General features: G+C 56.7%; 1 protein-coding gene across 4 annotated transcripts in view; it reads right to left on the bottom strand.

Annotated features, from left to right (window-relative positions):
- The window catches only part of OSBP2 (oxysterol binding protein 2), an 82,215-nt gene that overhangs the window by 13,877 nt on the left and 44,762 nt on the right, over positions 1 to 23,576 (bottom strand). For 3 of the 4 annotated variants that reach the window (XM_030501231.2, XM_030501230.1, XM_030501232.1), the window contains 2 exons: positions 16,157 to 16,407; positions 1,034 to 1,232 (listed from right to left, as the gene is read on the bottom strand). In XM_030501231.2, the coding sequence (XP_030357091.2) occupies positions 1,034 to 1,232; positions 16,157 to 16,407 (450 nt within the window). Of the gene's footprint in view, positions 1 to 1,033; positions 1,233 to 16,156; positions 16,408 to 18,715; positions 18,743 to 23,576 lie in introns of those variants that run through there. The other variant, XM_030501233.1, reaches the window with a different exon arrangement.

Below are 23,576 nucleotides of genomic sequence, written 5' to 3'. Positions count from 1 at the left end.
GCAGCCTGTTCTAGTGCTTGACAGCCCTTGTGATGAAGAAATTGTTCCTAATATCCAGCCTAAACCTCTCCTGGCACAGCCTGAGGCCGTTTCCTTGAGGCCATACAAGAACAAGGGCAGGGCCTGGCACTGCCATCACCCTCCCAACAGCAGCGACTCTCCCCCTGGAGTCTATCTATCCTTTAAAAACAAAACAAGGCACAATTGGCAGGATTTGGCACTGCTGCCTCCCACAGGGAAGGAGATTTGGCAGGAATACAAAAGCTGTTCGATTTTATTGCCCAGTAACTCCTGTGAGCAGCAAACAAGTCCCTGCGGAGCCACCAGCATCCCATACAGCCGGGAACCCCGGGATTCCTCCAGGTACCTCCAGCAGCCAGAGAGGTGCCCACCGGTGAGGGTTCTGGCTACCAAAATAGCCTGGGGTCAGCCCTTTCCTGCATCCATATCTTGGGGACATCCCCAAGCAAGGAGCAGTAGGACAGTTAGGAATAATTAAGGCATAATCACAGAATCCCAGCCTTGTTTGTGTTGAAGGGACCTTAAAGCTCCTTCAGCTCCAACCCCTGCCACAGGCAGGGACACCTTCCACTAGAGCAGGTTGCTCCAAGCCCCTGTGTCCAACCTGGCCTTGAACACTGCCAGGGATGGGGCAGCCACAGCTTCTCTGGGAAAAGTCTGTGCCAGCGCCTCAGCACCCTCATGGGGAAGAGCTTCTGCCTCAGAGCTCATCTCAGTCTCCCCTCTGGCACGTTAAAGCCATTCCCCTTGGCCTGTCCCTACAGGCCCTTGTCCAAAGCCCCTCTCCAGGTTTCTTGTAGCTCCCTTAAGGTACTGGAAAATACAGGATCTTTGGAAGGTGATGGATTGGGAGGTATTGGAAGTAATGGGATCTGTTAAAAACTATCCCATGAGCATACAGGGCACTGCTCTTTGCATCCTTCCCACCCATGATGACTTGCTGGGAGCAACCAAGCAGAACCCCCCCATCCATCCCACAGGGCTCTGCCCTGGCCCCGGCCCCGGCGCTCACCCTTGGCGGTGCTGGTGATGCCCGTGGTGCTGGAGGAGAGGCCGGGGGCCCCGCGGCAGGCTCGCTCCAAGCTGTTGTGCTGCTTGGCTAGCTGCTCGATGGTCTCCTCCAGCCGGATGCGCTGCTCCCGCTCATACTGCAGCGCCCGCTGCCATTTCCGGCTGTGAGTTTCGGCTAAATCCAGGAAATCGCGGCAAGCCTGGAGGGGAGGAAGGGATGGATCAGCACCAGCACAGCCCTCGAGCCTGGGAGCTCGCCGTGGAGCCAGCACCGGCACGTGGCGACTCCAGAACTGGCTCCCCATCACCTCCTCTCGCAGTTTGCTGGTCTTCCCAACCGCCACCCCAGAGCTCCGCACAGTCACCCATACCCGTGGGGCGAAGGACAGTTCAACTCTGACCATCCAAACATCAATCATGGCCAAGGACTTGCACCATGGACAATGCCCGGAGTCCATGAAGCCTCAGCGATGTCCCCACTCCTGCAGCCATGCCCCAGCCCCTCAGCCTGTCCCTGTCCCCAGCCCCAGCCCTGGTCCCCTGGAGCCCAGGTTGGGCTCACACAAACCTCAAGCAGCCACATCCATCCCCAGTCCTGCAGCTGAGGCAAGGGTGAACAGGACAATGGTCTCCAGGGTGACAGCCACAAACAGCAGAGAATGCTCATGCTGGGAACCAGCCCTTTGCTCCAAGCAGGCAGAGAGGGAGGATGCCCAGCTCCTCCCAGAGCCACACAGCCCAGCACACAGCAAAGGGCCTGGCTTGGCCCCCATAACACGTTCACCATGGCCAAAAGCCCTCTTCCCTCCACAACGGGCCCTTGGGACCCAGCAACCACAGGGACACATGCAGATGCACTGGGCACAAGGGAAGGAGGGTTCATGGGATGCACCAAGTGACGCCTTGAAAGTGCCAAAAAATCCAAAACTATTCTAAAGGACTAAAGCCAGAGAGCTCTGGATGTCTGGCAGACTTTAACCATGCCCAGGACTCGGTGCCTTTCTGCTTCCATCTACTTGGGTTTCACGTGTGATGTCAGCTCTTCTTGGCAGGTTACTCTACATTTGGGCTGCAAGTGGCACCTGAGTATCGAGGTATCTCCTGGTCAAGCAACCGGTTCAGGGCTTCAGCCTCCATGACGAGGATCTGTCCAAGAAAGGCTCCAATTCACCAGTTCTTCACCAAACCAGGAGCCCCCCACTGCCAAAGGATCAGATCAATGAAGGACAAACACAAAGAGTTTGGGTCTTTCCTTTGGGGAAGAGAATCAGTGTCACCCATCGTGTTTAAAAGCTGGTTTGCTTTGTCCTCATCTCTGCACCCTTCTGCTTCCCAATACCTGCAGCGCAGAAGGACCTGACCCTGCATTTGTGTCATCTCCATCCCTCATTGCTCCTGCCTGCTCTCACCATTCCACGATTCTCCCTGTCCCCCAGCCCATGCGTGGGGTTCTGCAGGATCATTCCCACATCAAAGCGCCCAGGTGGATTTGAACCACACTCTTGCAAACCTGCAGGTTTTTCCAGGATAGACAGGTATGTGGAGCATCCCAAAGGTGGGCTCCCACACACATCAGTCTGCAGCAACATTAAGGCTCCCTAATGAGACACCATCAGGTGCAGCCTTGCCAGGCAGGAATGATTCAGCCCAAAAGCCTGGGCAAGCTCTGCAACACGGGTTTGACCTGCACCATCAGCTTCTCAGTCTCCTGCTTTCCATTTGTGGCCATCAGAGACTTCAGCGGTGCTGTCACACCGAGGGAGATACCCGGAACCCCCCCGGGTGTGGGCTGCACCCCAGAGCATGAGCAGCAGGTCAAGGGAGGGGATTCTCCCCTCTGTTGCACTCTGGGGAGACCCCACTTGCAGCATTGTGCACAGTGCTGGTGTCCCCAACATAAGGACATGGAGCTGTTGGAGCGAGTCCAGAAGAGGCCACAAGGACAATCAGGGGCCAGAGCACCTCCCATATGGAGACAGGCTGAGAACACTGGGGCTGTTCAGCCTGGAGAAGAGAAGCTGCTGGAGACCTCAGAGCAGCTTCCAGTGTCTGAAGGGGGCTACAAGGATGCTGGGGAGGAACCTTCATCAGGGACAGCAGGGCCAGGCCAAGGGGAATGGCTTTAACCTGCCAGAGGGGAGATTGAGATGAGCTCTGAGGCAGAAGCTCTTCCCTGTGAGGGTGCTGAGGCGCTGGCACAGACTTTTCCCAGAGAAGCTGTGTCTGCCCCATCCCTGGCAGTGTTCAAGGCCAGGTTGGACACAGGGGCTTGGAGCAACCTGCTCTAGTGGAAGGTGTCCCTGCCCGCGGCAGGGGTTGGAGCTGGAGGAGCTTTAAGGTCCCTTCCTACCCAGACCAGTGATTCTACCTGCCTGGCTCTGTAACTACTCCCCTGTGAGCACCACGCTGCTCTCTGGAAACAATTCCACACCTCTCCCCAGCCCAGAAAGTCCCATTAGGAGCCACCCATGGTCACAAATCCCAGGGGCAGACCCTGCCTTGATGGCTTCATCCCCACCTGCAAGCTGAAGCCTCCCCTCAGCTAAAACAACCCCAGCTCCGAGCTGGCTTCTTTCATTACGCTGATGCATTGCACTAAGAGGATGAAACCACAAGGGCAAGTAACAAGATCGTGGCCATGCCCTTCCCAGCCCAGCAAAGCTCATTATCTGCTCCCAAGGTCCCTCCCTGCAGGCAGCAGGCACAGAATTATCCATGCTGGCACAACTCGCTGGCACTGAGGATGGAAAGTTCTGGCTGTCCCCAGCTCAGAGCGCTTTAAAACGATGCTCTAGGAGATCACCTCTTACCCTCCTGAGACTCACCATGGGCTGGAAGGTGTAATGGTAAATTGGAGGAAGAGGAGGTAAGGAGAGGAGGCAGGAGAAGGCAGCTCTCCAGAGCATCACCAGGCAGCTGGAGCTGGGGGACGTGGAGGAGAAATGGCTCCATCAGTCGAAGGGAATCAATGTCCTAATTAAAAACCACAGCAGATAAAACCTCGGATCCTCTCACCCCGAGGATGCTGAGCTCCGCAGAGGATCCCTGCTGTATCCCACAGGGAAATGTGCACCCACAGGCTTCATTCATAATAATCCAAGTGATGGAGAAGTGGCTCCATGGAGCACGGGGAGGTGTTGGGCAGATCAACCCAAGCAAGGGATGCCGAGGATGGCAACAGGAGAACATCCTGCAAGCAAGACTCCCAGGCCCAGGTCCCCAGCTCCAGCAGCAGCCAAGCAAATTGAAGTTATTCAGTTGGTTCTACACCTCTCACAGCCAGAGAGCGCAGAGGTTCACAGGGATGCTCACCAGAGGGGACAGCAGCACTGAGGAGGGCTCAGGGTGTATTTTATCACCATTCCTGAGCTAAAACGTGCCCAGACCCCAGCATGGAGCAGGGGCAGCACCATGAGCTCCCTGGGGCTGCAGGGAGCTGGGGCTGAGTAGTTCAGACATGAGCATCTCCCCCGGGGAGGTGAATACTGAAGGGAAATGAGTCCCAGCCCTTAGCTCGGGCTCTGCTGTCTGGTTTTCCCAGCCCCTGGGCTGCTGGCATGGTCCATGAGGAGCCAGGTCCCAGCCCGAGACACCTCAGCTACATCTTGGCTCCATCCAAAGACAACCCTTGAGATGCAGGATGGGGCCGTCAGATGCTCCGCACCAGAGCCAGCAGCCAGCGTGGCACTGCTGCTGTGTGGGGAGGGGAGCCTGATGCTCCTCAGAGAAACAAATCCAGTGGGAAAATGCCCATAGGGCTCCTCCAGGACCCGACAGCCGGGTCCTCTGCTCCAGGCTGGGATGGCTTCACCACTGCTCCCAGTGGCATCCATCACCGAGATGCTTTTTCCAGCTGGCTGAGCACCACCAGCTCCCAGGGCTGGTTGGTTCTGCTGGAGAGCAAGAAAATGTGGCTGGGAAAATGGTCCTGGAGGAGAGGGAAGTGAAGACAAGCGGGAGACAGGGTTGGGAAGAGGGAATGTGTTGCCATATGTGGGGTTGGGAGGGAAGAAGAGTGACATTCACCAAGTGAAAGAGTTGGAGCAGGAGGCAGCACGACAGTGGGATGCTCTCCTCACGCCTTCCCCAAACAGAGCCACAGCAGAACCCCAGCCTGGTCTGTGTTGGAAGGTACATTAAAGCTCCTCCAGCTCCAAGCCCCTGCCACGGGCAGGGACACCTTCCACTAGAGCAGGTTGCTCCAAGCCCCTGTGTCCAACCTGGCCTTGAACACTGCCAGGGATGGGCCAGCCACAGCTTCTGTGTTGGAACCGGATGAGATTTAAGGTCCCTTCCAACCCTTCTGTGATTCTATGGTTCTATGATGCTGGCACAGGGACACGCAGCTCTCCCTGCCCTCACTGCCCCAACCACACCAGCAGCACCCTGGCATCCCCAGCCATGGTCCTGCCATGCCCAAAGCAGTACCAAGAGCAATGCTGCTGCACCTCAACCCACTGGGGCAGCCAAGGAGGACTGACTGCAGCAAGGGATGGCATGCCGAGGTCCCAGGGAAGGAGACAAATCCTTTCATGCCCCTCCTCTGCAACATCCTGATTCTGGATGGGTTCAGTTGCTCTGCACCATGCTGGGATGAACTCGGCTCTGCTCCCCTCCTGTGCCACTGACCCTGCCACAAGAGCTCAGCCAGTGCTCAGGACCTGGGCTCAAAGCAGCCACAAGCAGCTCACCCTCAATGTCTCCATGGCCCTGTTTCAGGAGAAGCCAGGGGGCCCGGGAGCTGCTGGCTGTCACCCCAGCACCCACCTTACCTCAAACAGAGCCTGGGAGCACCTGGCGGGAGCCTGGACCTTCTGCTTCACTGCTCACACGCATCGCTGCTTCCCACCTCCATTGGGATTGTGTGGTGTCACCCCCAGCAGCAGCAGACCTTGCAAATCCCTTGGGATCAAGGCTGGGAGCTGTTTCCAGCAGCAGCAACCATTGCTCTGCAGGTGGCCGAGGAGCAAAGGGGTGATGGCCCCAGCCAGTGACACTGGAAGGACGTGAGTGACTCCCCTGGACCAGTCCTGGTACGGATTAAGGTGAGGGCAGGAGACATGAACCCAGCCGGAACTCCAGCACCCCAGGTCATGGCTCCTTCACTTCATTCATCCCCCTGGCTCGCTGCTGTGAAGGTGCAACCAACTGCACACCTCAAATCCAGCTTACAGAACCCTTACGGAGCAGCAGCTAAATTTAGTCACAGCTGAGCCTGATCCGGGCTGTAAGACACAGCCCCAAATCCACGCTGCTGCCGCAGGGACACGGACCATTCGCACAAAGGTCAGAGGAACCTGCCACAAGGAGAGCGCAGGGCCCGGTTTGCAGGAGGGAAGCAGGAGATGGTCGAGTCCCCAGTGAGCTCTGTGGCTGGGGGTCGAGGCTACGGGCATCTGAAGATGCAGCCTTTGCACAGACATCCCATCATCTGCAGAGCACATTACCCACCCCACAGCTCCCAAGCAGCAAAAGGAAGACCAAGACACACCCCATATGTCCATGTCCCCCCTGAGCCATCACTGCCACAATGCAGATGCTGCAGTTTCATGGAATGGTTTGGGTTGAAGAGACCTTAAAGCTCCTCCAGTTCCAACCCCTGCCACGGGCAGGGACACCTTCCACTAGAGCAGGTTGCTCCAAGCCCCTGTGTCCAACCTGGCCTTGAACACTGCCAGGGATGGGGCAGCCACAGCTTCTCTGGGAAAAGTCTGTGCCAGCGCCTCAGCACCCTCACAGGGAAGAGCTTCTGCCTCAGAGCTCATCTCAATCTCCCCTCTGGCAGGTTAAAGCCATTCCCCTTGTCCTGGCCCTACAGGCCCTTGTCCAAAGCCCCTCTCCAGGTTTCCTGGAGCCCCTTTAGGCACTGGAGCTGCTCTAAGGTGTCCCCTTCAGGAGCCTTCTCTTCTCCAGGCTGCCCCAGCCCAGCTCTCTCAGCCTGGCTCCAGAGCAGAGCTGCTCCAGCCCTCGCAGCAGCTCCAGGGCCTCCTCTGGCCTCGCTCCGACAGCTCCACGTCCCTCTTGTGTTGGGGCCTGTTTCAAACAAGCTTGCAAAAGACAACAGCAAGCTCCATCCATTCGCAGTATGGGCACAAGTCCCAGGGCAGCCCAGCGGTACCTGCAGCCAAGCGTCAGGAAGGATGGAGGTGGCTTCTCCTCCTCTCCAAATTGTAGCAGGTCCTAATCCAGCATTGGATGGTGGAGTGTAAATCACCCTCGAGACAAGAAAGCATGGCCAAGGTGGCCAAAAGAATGTGTTTTCATGGGAAACCACCACTGAGGCTCCTGCAAATTGCCATGGAGGAAGAAGCAAGGTGCCATTGAGACCCTGCTGGGGAGCCAGAGGTGAGATGTGGTGCCACTGTCGCTATCTGTCCCTGTGCCCAACAGCAGTGGGCGAATTTAGCACCATTCACACATTTGTCATGGCAAATGGAGCACATTTCACAGCTTGTCACACGCTAATGGGAACATCATCAACAGCCCACGGGTTATTTATGCCGCTGGAAAGGATCACCCCGAGGTCATCCACATCCTACCACCGTGGTGGTGGTTCCTCAGTCAAAACGAGGGACAAGGAACAAAGAGATGAGGTTAGTTAGCTCTGAAGAGTAAATGATCCAATCGAGATACACCAGATTTCTGCCCAGGGTCTGAACCACAAGAAGTGACAATCTCTCAGGAAGTCCTAGCAATGTTTCACCACCTCCAACGCACTGCTGATGGGAATGTGCTCAAACCCACAGACCCACCTTCCCCGAGCATCCTGGAGGAACAGCCCTGTCAATCTAACCTTTAGGGAGATAAAAACCTTCCAGGGATGTGCCTACTGTTCCAGGAGCAACATCTCCTGCTCCTCAAAGCAGACCCTTCCTTTGCCTGCATGGGATAAGGACCACTTCATCACCCAGGAGTGCCACGGGAGAAGGCAACCGCCAGATGTGTTCAATCATCTCTCTTTCAGCGGTGAATTATACAGCAGGAGCTGGCACTTCATCAGCTCCACATTGCGGCTGCTGCCTCGGAGATAAGTGCTCCCTTCCTTCCTGGAGTCATCAAAACCCTGGGACACACCTGCTTGCTGCAGAACAGCCCCCAAGGGCAGGGCGGTTCCTGATCCTCTTGTTAGCTCCGAACACACTCCCACCACATCAGCGCTCCCAGCACACAGCATAAACACGAGTGTCTGCACCAAGAGAGGGTTGATTAGTCCTTTCCCTCACCACAATACTCTGAGCAGAAAGGAAAAGGGAAATATAAGGATAGACGCAGCCTGAATCCCAAATCACATCGGATGGGGATGTGGCTTTGGTGTAGCCACCTGCTGCGACAGCGATGGTCCCCACAGCCATGCCGGTGGCTGGACACCATCAGAAGCAGCAGCACCAGGAAACATCCACATCAACACAGACTGCTTCAATAACAGCAGATCTGTCCCAGATCCTTGGAGTGACCCTGAGCCAGCTCACAGCATCCCGGCTGGCTGGAGCAGGAGGATGCCTGCATAGCGGGAGCTGCTTCTCCCTGGAGCAGGGCTGGTGGCGAGAGGAGAGCCTGAAAGGAGTTGCTGGGCTCAGCCTTGCCAGGCTCAGCCTGAAAACCTGTGTAAGTTTGACACTCAAAATCATCCCACTCCCTATTGCTTTTATAGAATCACAGAGTCCCAGCCTGGTTTGGGTTAAAGGGACCTTAAAGCTCCTCCAGCTCCAAGCCCCTGCCACGGGCAGGGACACCTTCCACTAGAGCGGGTTGCTCCAAGCCCCTGTGTCCAGCCTGGCCTTGAACACTGCCAGGGATGCCATAAATGCCATGAAGACAGAGTGTTCCCCCATGAGGCAGGCTCAGCACTGCATAACCCACTAAGCACACTTTGCCTGTCGTGGAGCTCCTCAAAGAGGACTTCACCCCGGCCATTCCAGTGCTGTCCCAACAGCTGGGCTCTGCCTGCACCATGACAGACGTGTGACCCCTTGAGATATGGAAAGGATTAGGGTCAAACAGTGGCAAATCCACCAGCCCAGCTGCGTTTAACAGGCTCCCGTCCTGAACCCACGCAGCCCTTACGTAGGCTGCCCAGTCTTTAATCACAGAATCATCAAATCAACTGGGTCGGAAAAGACCTTTAAGATGATTAAGTCCAACCTTCACCCCAGGACTGCCAAGTCTGCCACTAACCCATGTCACTGAGAGCCTTGTATTTGGCACAATGAAAGGAAATTCCCATCGTGGCTTTAAGAAACGGAATAAGCCAACACTGGCCATGGGTTATGGACCAATACGATGCCAGCCAGGCCCTGCTGGATGGTTCTTCAGCATGGCGAGGACATGCTGGGACCAGCACAGAAGATCCACAAGGAGCCGAGACTTTGTGCCTCCGTAAAGCAGAAAAGCCAACACCATGAGAGCGGCCAGTCCCACCTGCAGGGCACGCAGGGGCCCAATCCTGGCTCTGGTGTGCTCGGAGAGCTCTGGCCTGCAAAGGGCTCTCACAAACAGATTTAATGAGGCTCTTGCTGATGACTTCTGTTCTCTTCTGCCTGACAGAGCAACCCGCGGGCTGGAAGAGCATCTGTCCCAGCACCGCGGTGGCAGCGAGCAGCTGGCACTGCCTGCGGGCAGCTCCGGCCCCGCGAGCTGCAGGAAGCTGCTTCCACTGGGACCGCGGCTTCAGCCTCGTGCGATGCGTTGCCAACAGTTCTGCTGCTCAGGAGGGGCTGCAGGAGCAGCAGCACCTCAAGCCCACTCGTCTCCCAGTACCATAACTTCTTCCTGGGTAAACCCATGGGAGACCCAGTGCTGCCATCGCAGTGCCTTCTCCTTTGGCAGGCACTGGAGGAAGGAGATGACAGAAGCATCTCGGGTGCTTCTCCCGAAGCAAGTATCAGGTGGGCAAGAGGTGAACACAACCCTGGTGACACCAGGGGCAGAACCCCAGAGGGATTAACCCAGCAACACTTTGCGATCTGCCCTCCCCATATCCCCATGTCCCCACGCTGCCAACAACCAGCGGGCATGGAGGGTCACACGCGGCAGGGACAGGGCTCAGCCGGTCACAGCGCTGCAGTAGCACCGGAGGCGATGCCTGGCTGGGCTGTCTCACGGTTCAGCAGAGCTGCTGATCAACACCAGGCATTGCTGACAGTGCAATCCCCATCTCGGACGTGCTAAGCCCACTGACACACAGCCCTGCTGATCCCGCAGCCAGGAATGCTCCAAACTCTGCTCTGAAGCTGCACAGAATACAAAAGTTATCGCTTTTGGCCCAAAAACCAGGAGGGCTGAGCTGTGAGAGGCATCCTCAGGTGCTGGTGACAGTGTCCTTCACCTTCTCACATGAGGCTCTGTGGGGAACCCCAGGACAGAGCCTGAAGCCTCCTGGAGGTCAGATGAATACAATGAGGAGGAGGAGAAGAGGTTGAGAAGTCCTAAGGCACGGTGAGGTTAAAGCAGGAGCATCACCGAAAGCCCCGGTGTCCCGGAGGCTCCATGGACACACACAAGACCTGAGCACCCACCCCCAGGACAGAACCTGGCTGGGGAGGACTCAGCACCCACAGGGAATGACGATGAGTACAAGGCAGGCACTGCCTGTCTGGACAGATCTGATCAGAGAGGCCCTCTAAATCAAAACACTAATAAAGGAGGCTGCAGAGAAAGTTGCAGCAGCTCCGAGCATGGGGCCAGGCTCCACATCCTCACATCCCGGACCCCAGCCCCGTGGGCAGGGACAGACCCCAGGGTGACACCCACCACCCTCTGCCCCCTCCCCAGAGAACAGCAAACACCCACCAGTTATTCATCAGCACGGCGCATCCACAGCAAAACCACCCCGCATGCACGGAGCCCTCGCCGCAGCCTCTCATCCAGTGAGGATTAGGGGTGGAGTGAGGGATTTAATCCCAAAGCCGGGTGTTTTCTGGGTCGGTGACATGGTTTCCAATGGGCTCATTAGTGTGTGTGTGTCATTAGCACAGCACGGATCATTATCACAGGCAGTGGGACATGCCAGAACCAGCTCCTCCTGCGTGATCGCCATTGTAAGTCGCAGGGAGGAGAAGCCCTGCCCCACTCTGGGGTTTGCTCTGATTTTAGGCAGCAGAGCATCTGCTGAGGCCACCGAGGGCAGATGGGGACAATCCCTCCTGCTAAGGAAGCAAATGCAGGGATGAAGCTGGAGCCTGCCTGAATCAACCCCTGCAGTACACGGATGCATGGGGTGGAGAGCTCCTCCTGCCCCACTGGCTGTACTGGGGTGAACTGGGAGCACTCCAGCAGGCTGCTGTTCCCTCCCTGCTCAGCATCTCTGCCCCAGCTCCCTGGAGCAGGAGGTAGGTCTCGTCATCCTGTGTCAGGATGGGTTTGGGGATCCCAAGTGACTGCACCGCACACCCACCGTGCCAGGACCTGGCCAGGTCTGCACCGGCTGCATCACCCCAACCATGCAACACCCCGGGGAGGAAATCCTGGGAATTCTGCTTCCCACCAGCCTGAAGCAGCCTTGCAAGCACTGACACACACAGCAGTTACCCCACTACTGAATTAAACCCTCAGGAATTACCCACTGGGCTGGAGGCTGCTCCGGGAACCTGACGCATGTGCTTGACATCAGTCAGGTTTATATGGAAGTGGTTTTAGGAGTAGGGATTAATCACAGCAGCATCCCATGGGAAATGAACACAGCAGAGAGGCTGGGACACTGGAAGACAGAGGAGCAGCTCTAGGGAAGCAGCTTGCTCCAGCACAGGCACCCGGGAGGTCTCCAAGTGCTGCTGGAATCCCACCGAGGTTTAAACCAACAGCCCCCGGCCGCCCTTCCCGGGAGAGCAGCAGCACATGTTGTTATGGATCTCACGTCTGGTTCAAGCCCAGAGGCTCACACACTTAAAAACCCTCCCTGCAGGTTCAGAGGCCTGAAGGGTGCTCTTTGTTGATGTGTTTGGGTGCCAGTGCTCCAGGCAGGTCCATGAGCAGCCTGCTCTAGCAGAAGGTGACCCTGCCCGTGGCAGGGGACTGGAACTGAAGGAGCTTTAAGGTCCCTTCAACTCAAACCAGGCTGGGATTCTGTGATTCCACTCCTGTGGGAAAGGACAACGCGGGTGGGGAAGCTCAGTCTGCCTCGAAGCGGGTGCTTCCACGTGATGGGCTTGTGCGTAACCGGCACAGTGTGTCTCCCAAGGGCAGGCATGGGGTGCTGCGGTCCCTGGGACCACTGGTTCCACTGCAGACCCCTCAGGGGCTGCCCGCTCAGCATCTCCCTGCCCCAGCAGCCTCTCAGCCCTATTTGCCTGGGCTGCACCAGCCCCACAGACCCTTCCTCCACCTCTGCTCCTCAGGAACCACGAGGGATAACGCAGGAGTGACGCATGGCCAAGCCCCAGCCCCGCTGCTCTCCATGCTCACATCCCTTTAGGAAGTACAAGGCAAGCCAAAGGCAGAGCGCAGCTCCTGCACACTGCTACAAACCCCATTCCCATTAAAACCCTATTTCCAGCACCACCCACAGCCCTGGGAGCTCTTCCCAACACCAAAACCACTTCCTCAGCATGTCCCTGATACTGAATGATGAGATGGAAGCTCTCGCTGCTCCTTGGCCAAGTCTAAGCACTCCAGCACAGCGCTCCTCATCCCTGCGCCTCTAATTAGCCCTTTAATTTGTTTGCTGCTTATTTTTACACGCCTCCCCCTCCTCCCCTGCAGCAGATTGTGACTCGCTTCCCTGCATCTCCTCCCTGTCTGACACGGGGACACTCTGACCCCTTTGATCTGCTGTGAGCATCCCCCGTGGGATGTGACGGAGACTCCCAAGCGCAGACAGAGCCAAGGGCTGTGAGGAGCAGGTCGAGGGAGGGGATCCTGCCCCTCTGCTCTGCTGAGACCGCCCCTGCAGTCCTGCATCCAGCTCTGGAGAAGACTCCAGGCAGATCTTATTGCAGCCTTCCAGTACTTGAAAGGGGTCTAAAAGAGGGGGAGAGATGCTTTAGCAGAGCCTGTTAGGATAGGACAAGGGGTGATGGTTTGAAACTAAAAGAAGGAGATTCAGTCTGGATGTGAGGAAGGAATTTGTTACCATGAGGGTGGTGAGACACTGGCACAGGTTGCTGAGAGAGGTGGTGGATGCCCCATTCCTGGAGACGTTCTGGGCCAGGCTGGATGTGGTTCTGAGCAACCTGATCTAGTTGAAGATGTCCCTGCTCATTGCAGGGGCTTGGACTAGATGAGCTTTGCAGGTCTCTTCCAGCCCAAACTGTTCTATGATTCTAAATTTAAGCCCTACAACAGTCTGTCCCTCCATGGATCAGACCCTCACCTGTAACACAAAGGACCAACACGTCCCTCTCCACCTCTGCTCAAACCTTCCTCCACGATCCCGAGCACCTGAGGGGCAGCCAGAGCCGCTTTCCCCTCTGGATCTCGGGAGGAGCAGCACCGGGAGCCAGCGGAGGCAGGAGCAGGAGCACGCAGCGAGGTCACCTTCGCAGCGAGGCTCTTGTCAGCTACACACATTCATTTCCCTGCGCTCGCTCCCCGCAGCTCCCAGGATATTTACATAATCAGATCACAGGCGACTGATGCAAAACACAAGGACCAGCCCCGGAGCATCCGTCCCTTCCCGCTGCGGGCAGCACAGCCCAGCCCTGCCCGGCCCTGCCGCACACAGAGCTGGGCCCCGGCGCAGGGCCCGGGGCTGCTCACGTCTTCCAACCAGGAGTAACTAGTTCCTGTGCTTCAACCCTGATTGCCTTGAACTGCCCCTGAGGAGCCGTGTGCATCTCCATGGGCTGATGGGGATGGAAATGGGACTGGTCAGGAAGAGGTCTGGGGGCGCTCGTACTGAAAGTCTGGCTTTGGGCATCTGGTCCTGCAGGTGATGCAACTGAGAGCACAGAATCACAGAATCCCAGCCTGGTTTGGGTTGAAGGGACCTTAAAGCTCCTCCAGCTCCAACCCCTGCCACGGGCAGGGACACCTTCCACTAGAGCAGGTTGCTCCAAGCCCCTGTGTCCAACCTGGCCTTGAACACTGCCAGGGATGGGGCAGCCACAGCTTCTCTGGGAAAAGTCTGTGCCAGCGCCTCAGCACCCTCACAGGGAAGAGCTTCTGCCTCAGAGCTCATCTTTTTTCTGCAAGGAACTACCCACCCACCAAAGCAGCCTGTGCTCCCATGGGATGCGTGGCCCTGCAAAGCCTGTGGCAGGAGCAGGGTGTATTTTCACCTATTGCCAGGAGATGGCTGGACTCCATGCGCTTCCCTGCAGCGATGTTTTACGTTTCAGTACAGAAGGTTTGGGGACCTTTGCCTTGCACAGAGCCCCCAAACACCCCACCACAGTCTCCGTGGGCAGGGTCCGTGCAGCAGCATCACCCCGTGCTAACACCAGGCACAAAAAGGGATCCATGCAGGACAAGGTGACACGTAGCTGGGAGCACTGTCCCACCATGACAATGCTCAGGCTGTCGGTCCCCCTCCCTTCCATCCCCTACAACCCTGCCCTGCTCACCCTCCTCCTGCCTTCGTAATCCATCCCCCAACAAAGCATCGCTGCTTCCTGGGGTCAGTGTCCCCCTGCCCACAGTGACAGGCTCAGCAGCAGGCTGGGAGAGCCACAACCACCCCAGGAGCTGCCACTCTGCTCCCATCCTGCTGCTTCCATGGCACAACCCTTCCCCTTCGGACATGTGGAGCTGCTCCTGAGCTGAGCTCCCAGAGGATGCTGCTGTTCAAAGCTGATCTCTGACATGCACCTGAAGCCCTGCTCCCTCCCCAGCCTCTCTCACCTCCTCTGTGGTTTGGTCAAACCCTGTTTCTGCTGTCCCTCTGTGCAGTTTTTGTGCTGTTCCTACTGTCCCGATGGTTTCACTCAAGCTTCTATCACATCACACCCACCGCAACCTCCTCCTCTCGGGCCTGGACAAGGCAGGTATCGCTCTGCTTGTCCCTTCCCAAGAGGCTGCCACAAAACCCGCCTCTCCCCAGCCATTCCCTGCCCACATCCCAGTGCTGCTCTGCCTCCGAACCACCTCGGCAGCACCAAGGGCTCCGCTGTCACCTCCCACCACTTGCACCACGCTGCCAGCCCCGCTCCAGGAACTTCCACAAAGTCTCCCCAGAGAAAGCGCCGTGCATTGACCCCCAGAGCTCCTCCAAAACACAAGGCACCACCTCAGGAAGCCCTTTCCCTCCACAGCTACAACTTCCTGCGAGTGGGGACAGGGAGGACACTGCAACCACCGGCTCCCCCGTGCCCCCCAGCTCCTGCTGGGGGTTGTTATTGTTAATGCTGTATTTAGAAGCCCACCTGAAACAAGGCACAACCTCCTTGAGCTCCAGGCGAGCACAGCACGGCGGCAGCACCACTCCACTCACAAGTCCCCGAGCTCTACTCCAATACATTCTTCCAGGTCTGTGAGGCTTTGGGGCTGGGTTTGTTGGGTTTTTCCCTTAGTTTTGCTCTCTCCTCCCCTCCCCAGAGCTCCCCAGGGAACACGAGGCTCCCCAGCAGGGCATTTGGCTGTGACAGAGGCAGATCCACACCCCAAACAGAAGCTGTCCAAAACAGAATCCGAGAGCACCATCACGCTGCACAGGGCAGGGAGCAGTGCTGGAGCCAGCACACGCTTCCCGACTCCAGCCAGCCCGGCTGGGAAGCACAGCCAAACCCCGAGGGGGTTAAATCCCCGCTCGTGTGAAACAAGGGCAGCTTCATGGAGGTCAGTGAGGATGTGACTGACGTGTGCATCTGAACCTGCAGCGGGAACTGGCCCCCAGTCCTGTGCCAGTCAGGAAGCCTTCGCCCGGAATGGCAGAAAGCCCCTTTGCATTCCAAACCTCCACCCGGCTTTTAACAGCCAGAACGTGCCAGTTTGGAGCAGCCTCCCCAGAAAACATGCCATGAGGATGCAGCAGACCTTCCATTCCTACTTCCCGAGCTGCTTGTTCCCAACTTCCCATCCCCTCACCATGGCACTGAGCTGGCACCAAGCCCCCGGCCGTGCCCAAGCCCTGAGCAAACACGATCCAGCACACGGCTCCAGCGGGAAGCTGGTGCATGAGGACAACACGGGGCCGTGCCAGAGGGAAGAAGGACGATGGAGGGAGGAGGAGGAGGAAACCACAGCAACTTACATTGATCATAGCATTGGAGGTGATGCGGAAGAGCGTGGCGCGTTCATTCACCGCCTTGATCTTCTCGCCGCTCTCGGCCGGCAGCTTGAGGTTCTCCAGCTCGCTGAGCGAGCGCTGCAGGGCCGCTCCGTGCTTGGCGATCAGGTCATTGCAAGTGCTCAGGTCCTCCAGCTTACTCGAGAGGGTTTTCAACGTGCCGTGCAGCTCGCTCTTGTCTGACTGCGAGGCAGGCTCCTCATCGCCCGAGTCATCTGCAAAGGGAGGGATGGAGGAGAATCAGTTTCCATGGTTACCCCCGGACGTGGCGCGGGCAGGGGACCTCCTGCCTCCCCCCGTGCACAGGCAGCTCTGCCAGGGATGGGGTTGTGGCCCCCGTGCCCCCCAGGAGCAGAGCATGGAGTGTTGGAGCAATGAGGGAGTCACCCAGAGCCCCAAAGAAGTATCAAAAGGCTCCCATTGCTGGCACCGGGACTTGGTTGAGGGCTGAGTGATGGGGTGGCACAGCCAGGGGAGCCCGGTGCAGTGTGAACCTCCTGAGGGCTCTGCACACTCTGCTTTGGGCAGGATGAACTATTTCACCCAAGGGAAGAGGCAAAAAGGCACAGGGGAGGGTAACAGCTTTTATCCAAAACCATAATTACATCTTCAGAGGGCAGAAAATCCACGATTGACAGCTCAGGTACGGCACAAATGGTTATTGCAGCAACTCCAGAGCACTGGGGTGACTTAAAACCAGAAAACCAACCTAAAACCAAGCAGTGAGTATAATGCAGCATCTCTTCAGGTTGTCCCACCACAACCCAGGAGGTGAGGGGCTGCGAGAGGAGGCACTGCCCAAAGCAAATATGAAAAGCCAAGGCAGAGCAGGTCCTGTGCTGCGTCTGCACCACATCCTTGTGTCCAAACTTGAGCCAAGGTGTCTCCAGGTGCACCCAAAACCACTGAGGCAGCAGAGCAGGGACCAGGCCCTCCATCTCCCCCCCTCCATCAGCTGTTTCTGGATTAATGAGAGGTGAGGACCTCTCTTTAATTAACCAGCAACACTGGTTCAAAACTTGTTCATCTTGGAGAAGAGAAGGCTCCTGAAGGGGAGACCTTAGAGCAGCTCCAGAGCCTAAAGGGGCTCCAGGAAACCTGGAGAGCGGCTTTGGACAAGGGCCTGTAGGGACAGGCCAAGGGGAATGGCTTTAACCTGCCAGAGGGGAGACTGAGATGAGCTCTGAGGCAGAAGCTCTTCCCTGTGAGGGTGCTGAGGCGCTGGCACAGACTTTTCCCAGAGAAGCTGTGGCTGCCCCATCCCTGGCAGTGTTCAAGGCCAGGTTGGACACAGGGGCTTGGAGCAACCTGCTCTAGTGGAAGGTGTCCCTGCCCGTGGCAGGGGTTGGAGCTGGAGGAGCTTTAAGGTCCCTTCAACCCAAACCAGGCTGGGATTTGCAATCCCAGGGCAGGGGGGCCTGGGGGGACGAGGATCTCCTCCAAGTCAGCCGGGCTGAGACACCCTGGTGCTATAAATCATGGACCTGGGGATGCCTCAGTTACAACGTGGGGACAGCACATCCCCTTTCTGGGCTGCCAGGGGAGGAGAAAAGCCTGTAATTCACTGACAGGGGCTTGGGGTTTATCCATGGCTCATTTATAAGATCTTTCAAAATGCTGTAGATCCTGTGAGTGATGTTCAGCCGTTGCTTGTATCAGCTGCACTGCTCTTGGGCCAGCTGAGGACAACGAGAGAAAGAGCTGCATTCATCTAACAGCACCAAGGCTGCTCCCAAGAGCAACCTGGAAAACAGCAAAGGACTCAGGGTCGAAGCAGCAGCAGAGTCTCGTGGTGCTGCACCAAGTCTCCTGGCTCTGAAGCCAAACAAAAAGGACATGATGGGACAAGGAAGGACATGGGAGAAGAATTCAAAGCCCTGCTGGGAAACAAGGCATAAAGCAACGCAGAATCAGGGCAGCATCTCCCAAGACAACCACTTGGTCCATCTGCAACACAGCCGCGAGCATTCCCAGTCCCCATGGAAGCTCCCTGAGAACTTCCCAGGGAAGGAGAGCAGCTGGGAGATGGCTGGGGTGCCATGGAGCCAGTGGAACAGCCCCACTCTTAGGGATGGGACCAGCATTTTGGGAGCACACACGGTGCCAGGGAAGTCTCCAGCACAGGTGGAGGAGACAGGCAGGAGAAGGGGAATGGGAACAGGCAGGATTTGAAGGGCTCCATCCCATGAGGGTGCAGAGAGGCACCACGGTGATGGACATGGGCTTACACCACAGCATTCTGTATGTGTCAACTGCATGAGATCCAGTAAGAAAATTTAAGCCACTTTTCCACCAGTAAGGAAATAACCAAAAGCTCCCTGAGGCCCACTTTCTGTTCCAAATGTTTCCAGTATTCCCACAGTGCCTTTCACCTGGGGCACACAAAGGCAGGCTGTACCTTAGCAGCAGGTACACATCTCCTTGTGCATTGAGTATTGTCTTTGTACCTGTCCTGAGCTGGTGCATGGGGAGGACGGAGCAGAGCGTACCCAGCAGTGCACGGATGCTCGCTGCGACAGGGACCCCGTGCTGCTCCGAGCCAGGATTCCTGTGGCCCCTTTAGGCACTGGAGCTGCTCTAAGGTCTCCCCTTCAGGAGCCTTCTCTTCTCCAGGCTGCCCCAGCCCAGCTCTCTCAGCCTGGCTCCAGAGCAGAGCTGCTCCAGCCCTCGCAGCAGCTCCGGGGCCTCCTCTGGCCTCGCTCCAACAGCTCCACGTCCCTCTGGTGGTGGCAGCCCAGGAACATGCTTGTACACGCACTCTGAAGCAGGCGCCCCGCGAGCCGAGCCCCTTCCTCCCCACCTCACACTTTGGTGTGACTTCCAGGCAATGTGTTGTGCCTGTTGTTTGTAGGGCACTCCATGGGCAGTTGCCATGGGAACAGCAGCCTTGCCGTAAGCCAGGAAGATTATTTTTGGAGCTGTGATGCTATTTAATCCATGTAACACGGATGGGCAGCCACCGTCCCTAAGCTTCCTCGGGCTTGTTCCTCAGCCCCGAGAGCACCGCAATCCCTCAGTGCCCAGAGCAGCTCCTCACCAGGAGGCCGTTAAGGCAGGAGCTCTCTTTACAGCCCGTTGTCCAGCTCTAAAATTCCCCTCAGCTAAATATTTCCCATCACTTGGAATTTCCCCAGAGCGGGTGGGAAAGCCGCTGGCTGGAGGCATGACGTGGGGACTTCCCTGCGCTGGGAATGCTCCCGGCTGCATCACAGCCCACAGGGAAGGCAGCGACACAGAGCCCGCCAGAGGCACCGCCACGCTCCCACCCAGCCTGCTCACGGCCAGGCTGCTTCAGCGCTTCAGGGCCGGGAAGAGCCTTTCCAAGGGATAGACAGGAGCAGGAAAAGGACTGAAGGGCTCAGTGTTAGACCCATCATTCCAAAATTCCCAAACTGCATCTGCAGCCCGGCTGCGACACCACCAGCCCAAAGCACCAGCACTGCACAGCACCACACCAGTCAGTCCCTGCTTACCTCCCTCTCCAGGTCCGGCACAGATGCTCTCCTCTTCCTACATCCCGCACCTTCCTTCTCCACCCTGTGAGTGCAAAACTTCCCAAGTATCCTCGCTTTCAGGAAAAGTCCTCATTCTTCCTACGTCACCTTCTCCCCCAGCCTCCTGCAGCCCTGAGCCGCTCACCACCCCTCACCCAAGCCTCTGGAGCCTCCCAAAGGCAGGGCTGGCCCTGTGCAAGGAATGAAACCTGCCTTGCTGCTGGCAGGGAAGGGAATGAGCAGAGGAGGGAGCTGGAAGTGTGGGATCGATGCTGCAGGAGCTAAGCCAAGAGACTGGCTCCTGCAGTGCCAGGAACCCACCGAGGAGACGGTAAAAGCCAAAAGCAGACTGTGCACTGCAAATGTCCTCTGCACCCAACCAGTGCCATTCACCTACTGGGAAAAGAGATGGTTGAGAGCTGTCCACAGGTAAAACCAGAATGGAAATAGAAGGAGCACTGAGGGCTTTAATTGAAACAGTGTTCCTGGGTTGCCCCACAGCCACCACCAACCATGGCACTGAGGATGGGGCATCTCACCAGCTGCCTTTTTCCCTATCAGCAGCAAGAAGGCAGCAAGAAGGCTCCAGGGAGACCTTAGAGCAGCTCCAGGGCCTAAAGGGGCTCCAGGAAACCTGGAGAAGGCTTTGGACAAGGGCCTGTAGGGACAGGACAAGGGGAATGGCTTTAACCTGCCAGAGGGGAGATTGAGATGAGCTCTGAGGCAGAAGCTCTTCCCTGTGAGGGTGCTGAGGCGCTGGCACAGACTTTTCCCAGAGAAGCTGTGGCTGCCCCATCCCTGGCAGTGTTCAAGGCCAGGTTGGACACAGGGGCTTGGAGCAACCTGCTCTAGTGGAAGGTGAGCTGCTCCCAAAGCAGGAGAGCCCAGCCCCGCTGCTGCTGCACTCACAGATCCAGCAGGCAGCATTAGGGGTCATTTTCCAGGGCAGCAGCATGTGATTGCTGTCACAGACAATAAAGCTTCCTACTAAAAAAAGCAGAGCTTTACCTTTCCCAAGCACCCCTTTAGGCTCAGCCCTCACATCGGTGTTTATCACCACCTCAGGCCACTGGGAACACTCAGCACCCGTGTTTCCTTCCAGCACTTACAAAGGAGGATGCATTCGATGCCTACACATCTCTGTCACCTGGGTTTGGGGCTCTGATCACCAGAGCCATGCCCCAGCCCTCGCTGACGACAGAGGCAGCCCCACGTGTCTCACCCAGGGATGTGACTCCAGCTGACTGATCCAGGGGCAATGAACCTCTGCTGAAGTCCTGCCTCCTCCTTTCCTTGCCCAGGGGAAGGAGAAAGCTCCAGCCATAACATCACATCACATCCCGCAGTGGATGGTGCCTGGGGAAACCCCAGCCAGAAGCACAGAGAAGGACCGCGGGGTCCAAGGATGCTCAAGGGGGTGCTGTGTGACAAGATGTGCCTGGGAACAAGACAGAGGAGTCGCTTCTACGCTTCTACGAGCAGCCCCAGCATGGCCCCATCGTACCCACCCCAAAACCAACACCTGGTTCAGCCACTTGAGGGGCACCACAGACTGTGCCTCAGTATCCCACCCCCCCGCCATCCAGAGCCAGTGCCTGGGAACCACAGAATCCCAGCCTGGTTTGTGTTGGAAAGGACCTTAAAGCTCCTCCAGCTCCAACCCCTGCCACAGGCAGGGACACCTTCCACTAGAGCAGGTTGCTCCAAGCCCCTGTGTCCAACCTGGCCTTGAACACTGCCAGGGATGGGGCAGCCACAGCTTCTCTGGGAAAAGTCTGTGCCAGCGCCTCAGCACCCTCACAGGGAAGAGCTTCTGCCTCAGAGCTCACCTCAATCTCCCCTCTGGCAGGTTAAAGCCATTCCCCTTGTCCTGTCCCTACAGGCCCTTGTCCAAAGCCCCTCTCCAGGTCTCCCGTAGCCCCTTTAGGCACTGGAATCATGGCACATTTGCTGGGTTTGGAGAAGATGAACAGAAACAGTGTGGGACAAGGATGGGATGGACAGGACATGGCCCAACTGCAAAATACTACTGGAAAACACCAATTTTTCATCCTCAACCTCCTTTTTCCCAGCTCCACCCCTGTGCACCTTCTCCTGCCTTTCCCCACATCTGTCCTGGAGTTTTGAAACTAAAGACATGAAAAATTCCACACTCATTTGGTAAAAGCCTTTTCTCCTCCCAGAGCAGAGTGGAGAAGGTCCATGAGAGCAGCAAGCATCAAGCCAACCCCTGCTGTGGCAATCCCAGCCAACCCCCCGACCGCTCGCTCCTCACAGATGTTTCCACAAGCAAATACCACAGAAACCAATCCCACCTCCTTAGGAGATTCCCTGTTTATCCCAACGTCAACCAGCGTCCCTGCTGACACCAGGGCAGGGATTCAGAAACACTAGCCCTTCCTGCCTGGGATTATCTGGATCTCTTGGAAACGCTGACCGCCCATCATTGCTCAGCCAGAGCAATTTCCACGTTGGCTCTAGAAGACACATCTGCTTTCATCCCTTTTAATAGCTATGAATATTAAATGGAAATGGGTATCTATATTTAATAGTCCAGCCTGGCTGCCAGAAGATAGATGGGTTTTGCAGCACCCCCAGCTGCAGGCACAGGAGGTTCTTTTGTGGTTACAAAGAATGAGGTTGGAAATGAATCACCAAAATAGCACAGCAAATAATCACCCATAAATCATTCCAAACTCGGGTGATCACTTCCCAGTTATCACCAGCCCTGCTGATGCAAAGGAAAGCTGTTCAAGCACATGGAGGCTTAAAAAACAGCAAATAGTGGGTGCCAGGGGCAAGCGGGGACATCTCCTGAAGTCACATTCACTGGAAGGTGATGATGGGCCAAGCTGAGGCAGGAGGACCCCAACGAAGTGATGGGGCTCCACAGAACAAATCCAGAGCAAACAATACGTGTCCCATTATAGCACAGGACCATGAGCTACCCTTGCTGTAAGGGTCTTGGAACCAGTGAAGCTACAGCAGGGATGAATTCTGACCCACCTTGTGTTGTCAGCTTCCTCTCCTAGGCAGCATCTACTAGAACTGCCTGACTGGAGAGCAGACGTGCCAGGCCACGAATGCACATAAAGGACTTCTTTCTTGAAAAGCAAAGCAGTGGGAAAGCACAACTGATTTCTGTTACAACCACTGCAGCATTCCCAGTCCAGCTATTGAACATCTTAAAAACTGATGATGGTACCAGTCAATAAGGCTCAGTAGCAAACGCTGCACTTCATCTGGACTGTGATCATTCTCCTCCCAGCACATACAGGATCTTCTGATCACCCAATCCCCTAAACAACTCCAATAGCTGTTAGGATGGGTTGGGTTGAGCTGTTACAGGTGGGTTAGGCACGCCAAAAGGCAGAGTTTAAACTCAAAATAGGATGGGAGACATGGTGTAGAGCAAACCAACCCACCAGACAGGTTAGCAGGAAAGGAGCCAATGATCAAAGAATCCCAACCTGTGTTTGGGTTGAAGGGACCTTGAAGCTCCTCCAGTTCCAACCCCCCGCCACAGGCAGGGACACCTTCCACTAGAGCAGGTTGTACAACCTGTGGTAGTTGTGTCTGTCCATTAAGTCACTCAATCCTTTAGGATCCAGTGGTTACTATGGATGCGCACAGCTCCCCTGCACTGACATGCAGGCGATGCTACAGTCTGGTGGCACCACGAGTGTGGGAAGAAGTCCCCATGTCTGTGCATGGGCTGCAGGCAGGAGCAGGAGCAGCTTGCTCAGCCTGAAGCAAGGCAGGAGCATCAGCAATGGCACAACACTGAACCGTCATAGTATCTGGGAGGACATGAGTTGTCTTCAGAGCAGACACCCACAGACGTGACCGCCGCGGCCGTGGGGTGATGCTCTCTTCTTCCACAGACACCA

The sequence above is a fragment of the Strigops habroptila genome, chromosome 11, assembly GCF_004027225.2.
Source record: "Strigops habroptila isolate Jane chromosome 11, bStrHab1.2.pri, whole genome shotgun sequence".
NCBI lineage: Eukaryota > Metazoa > Chordata > Aves > Psittaciformes > Psittacidae > Strigops > Strigops habroptila.
This window is presented reverse-complemented; position numbering and strand designations above follow the sequence as displayed.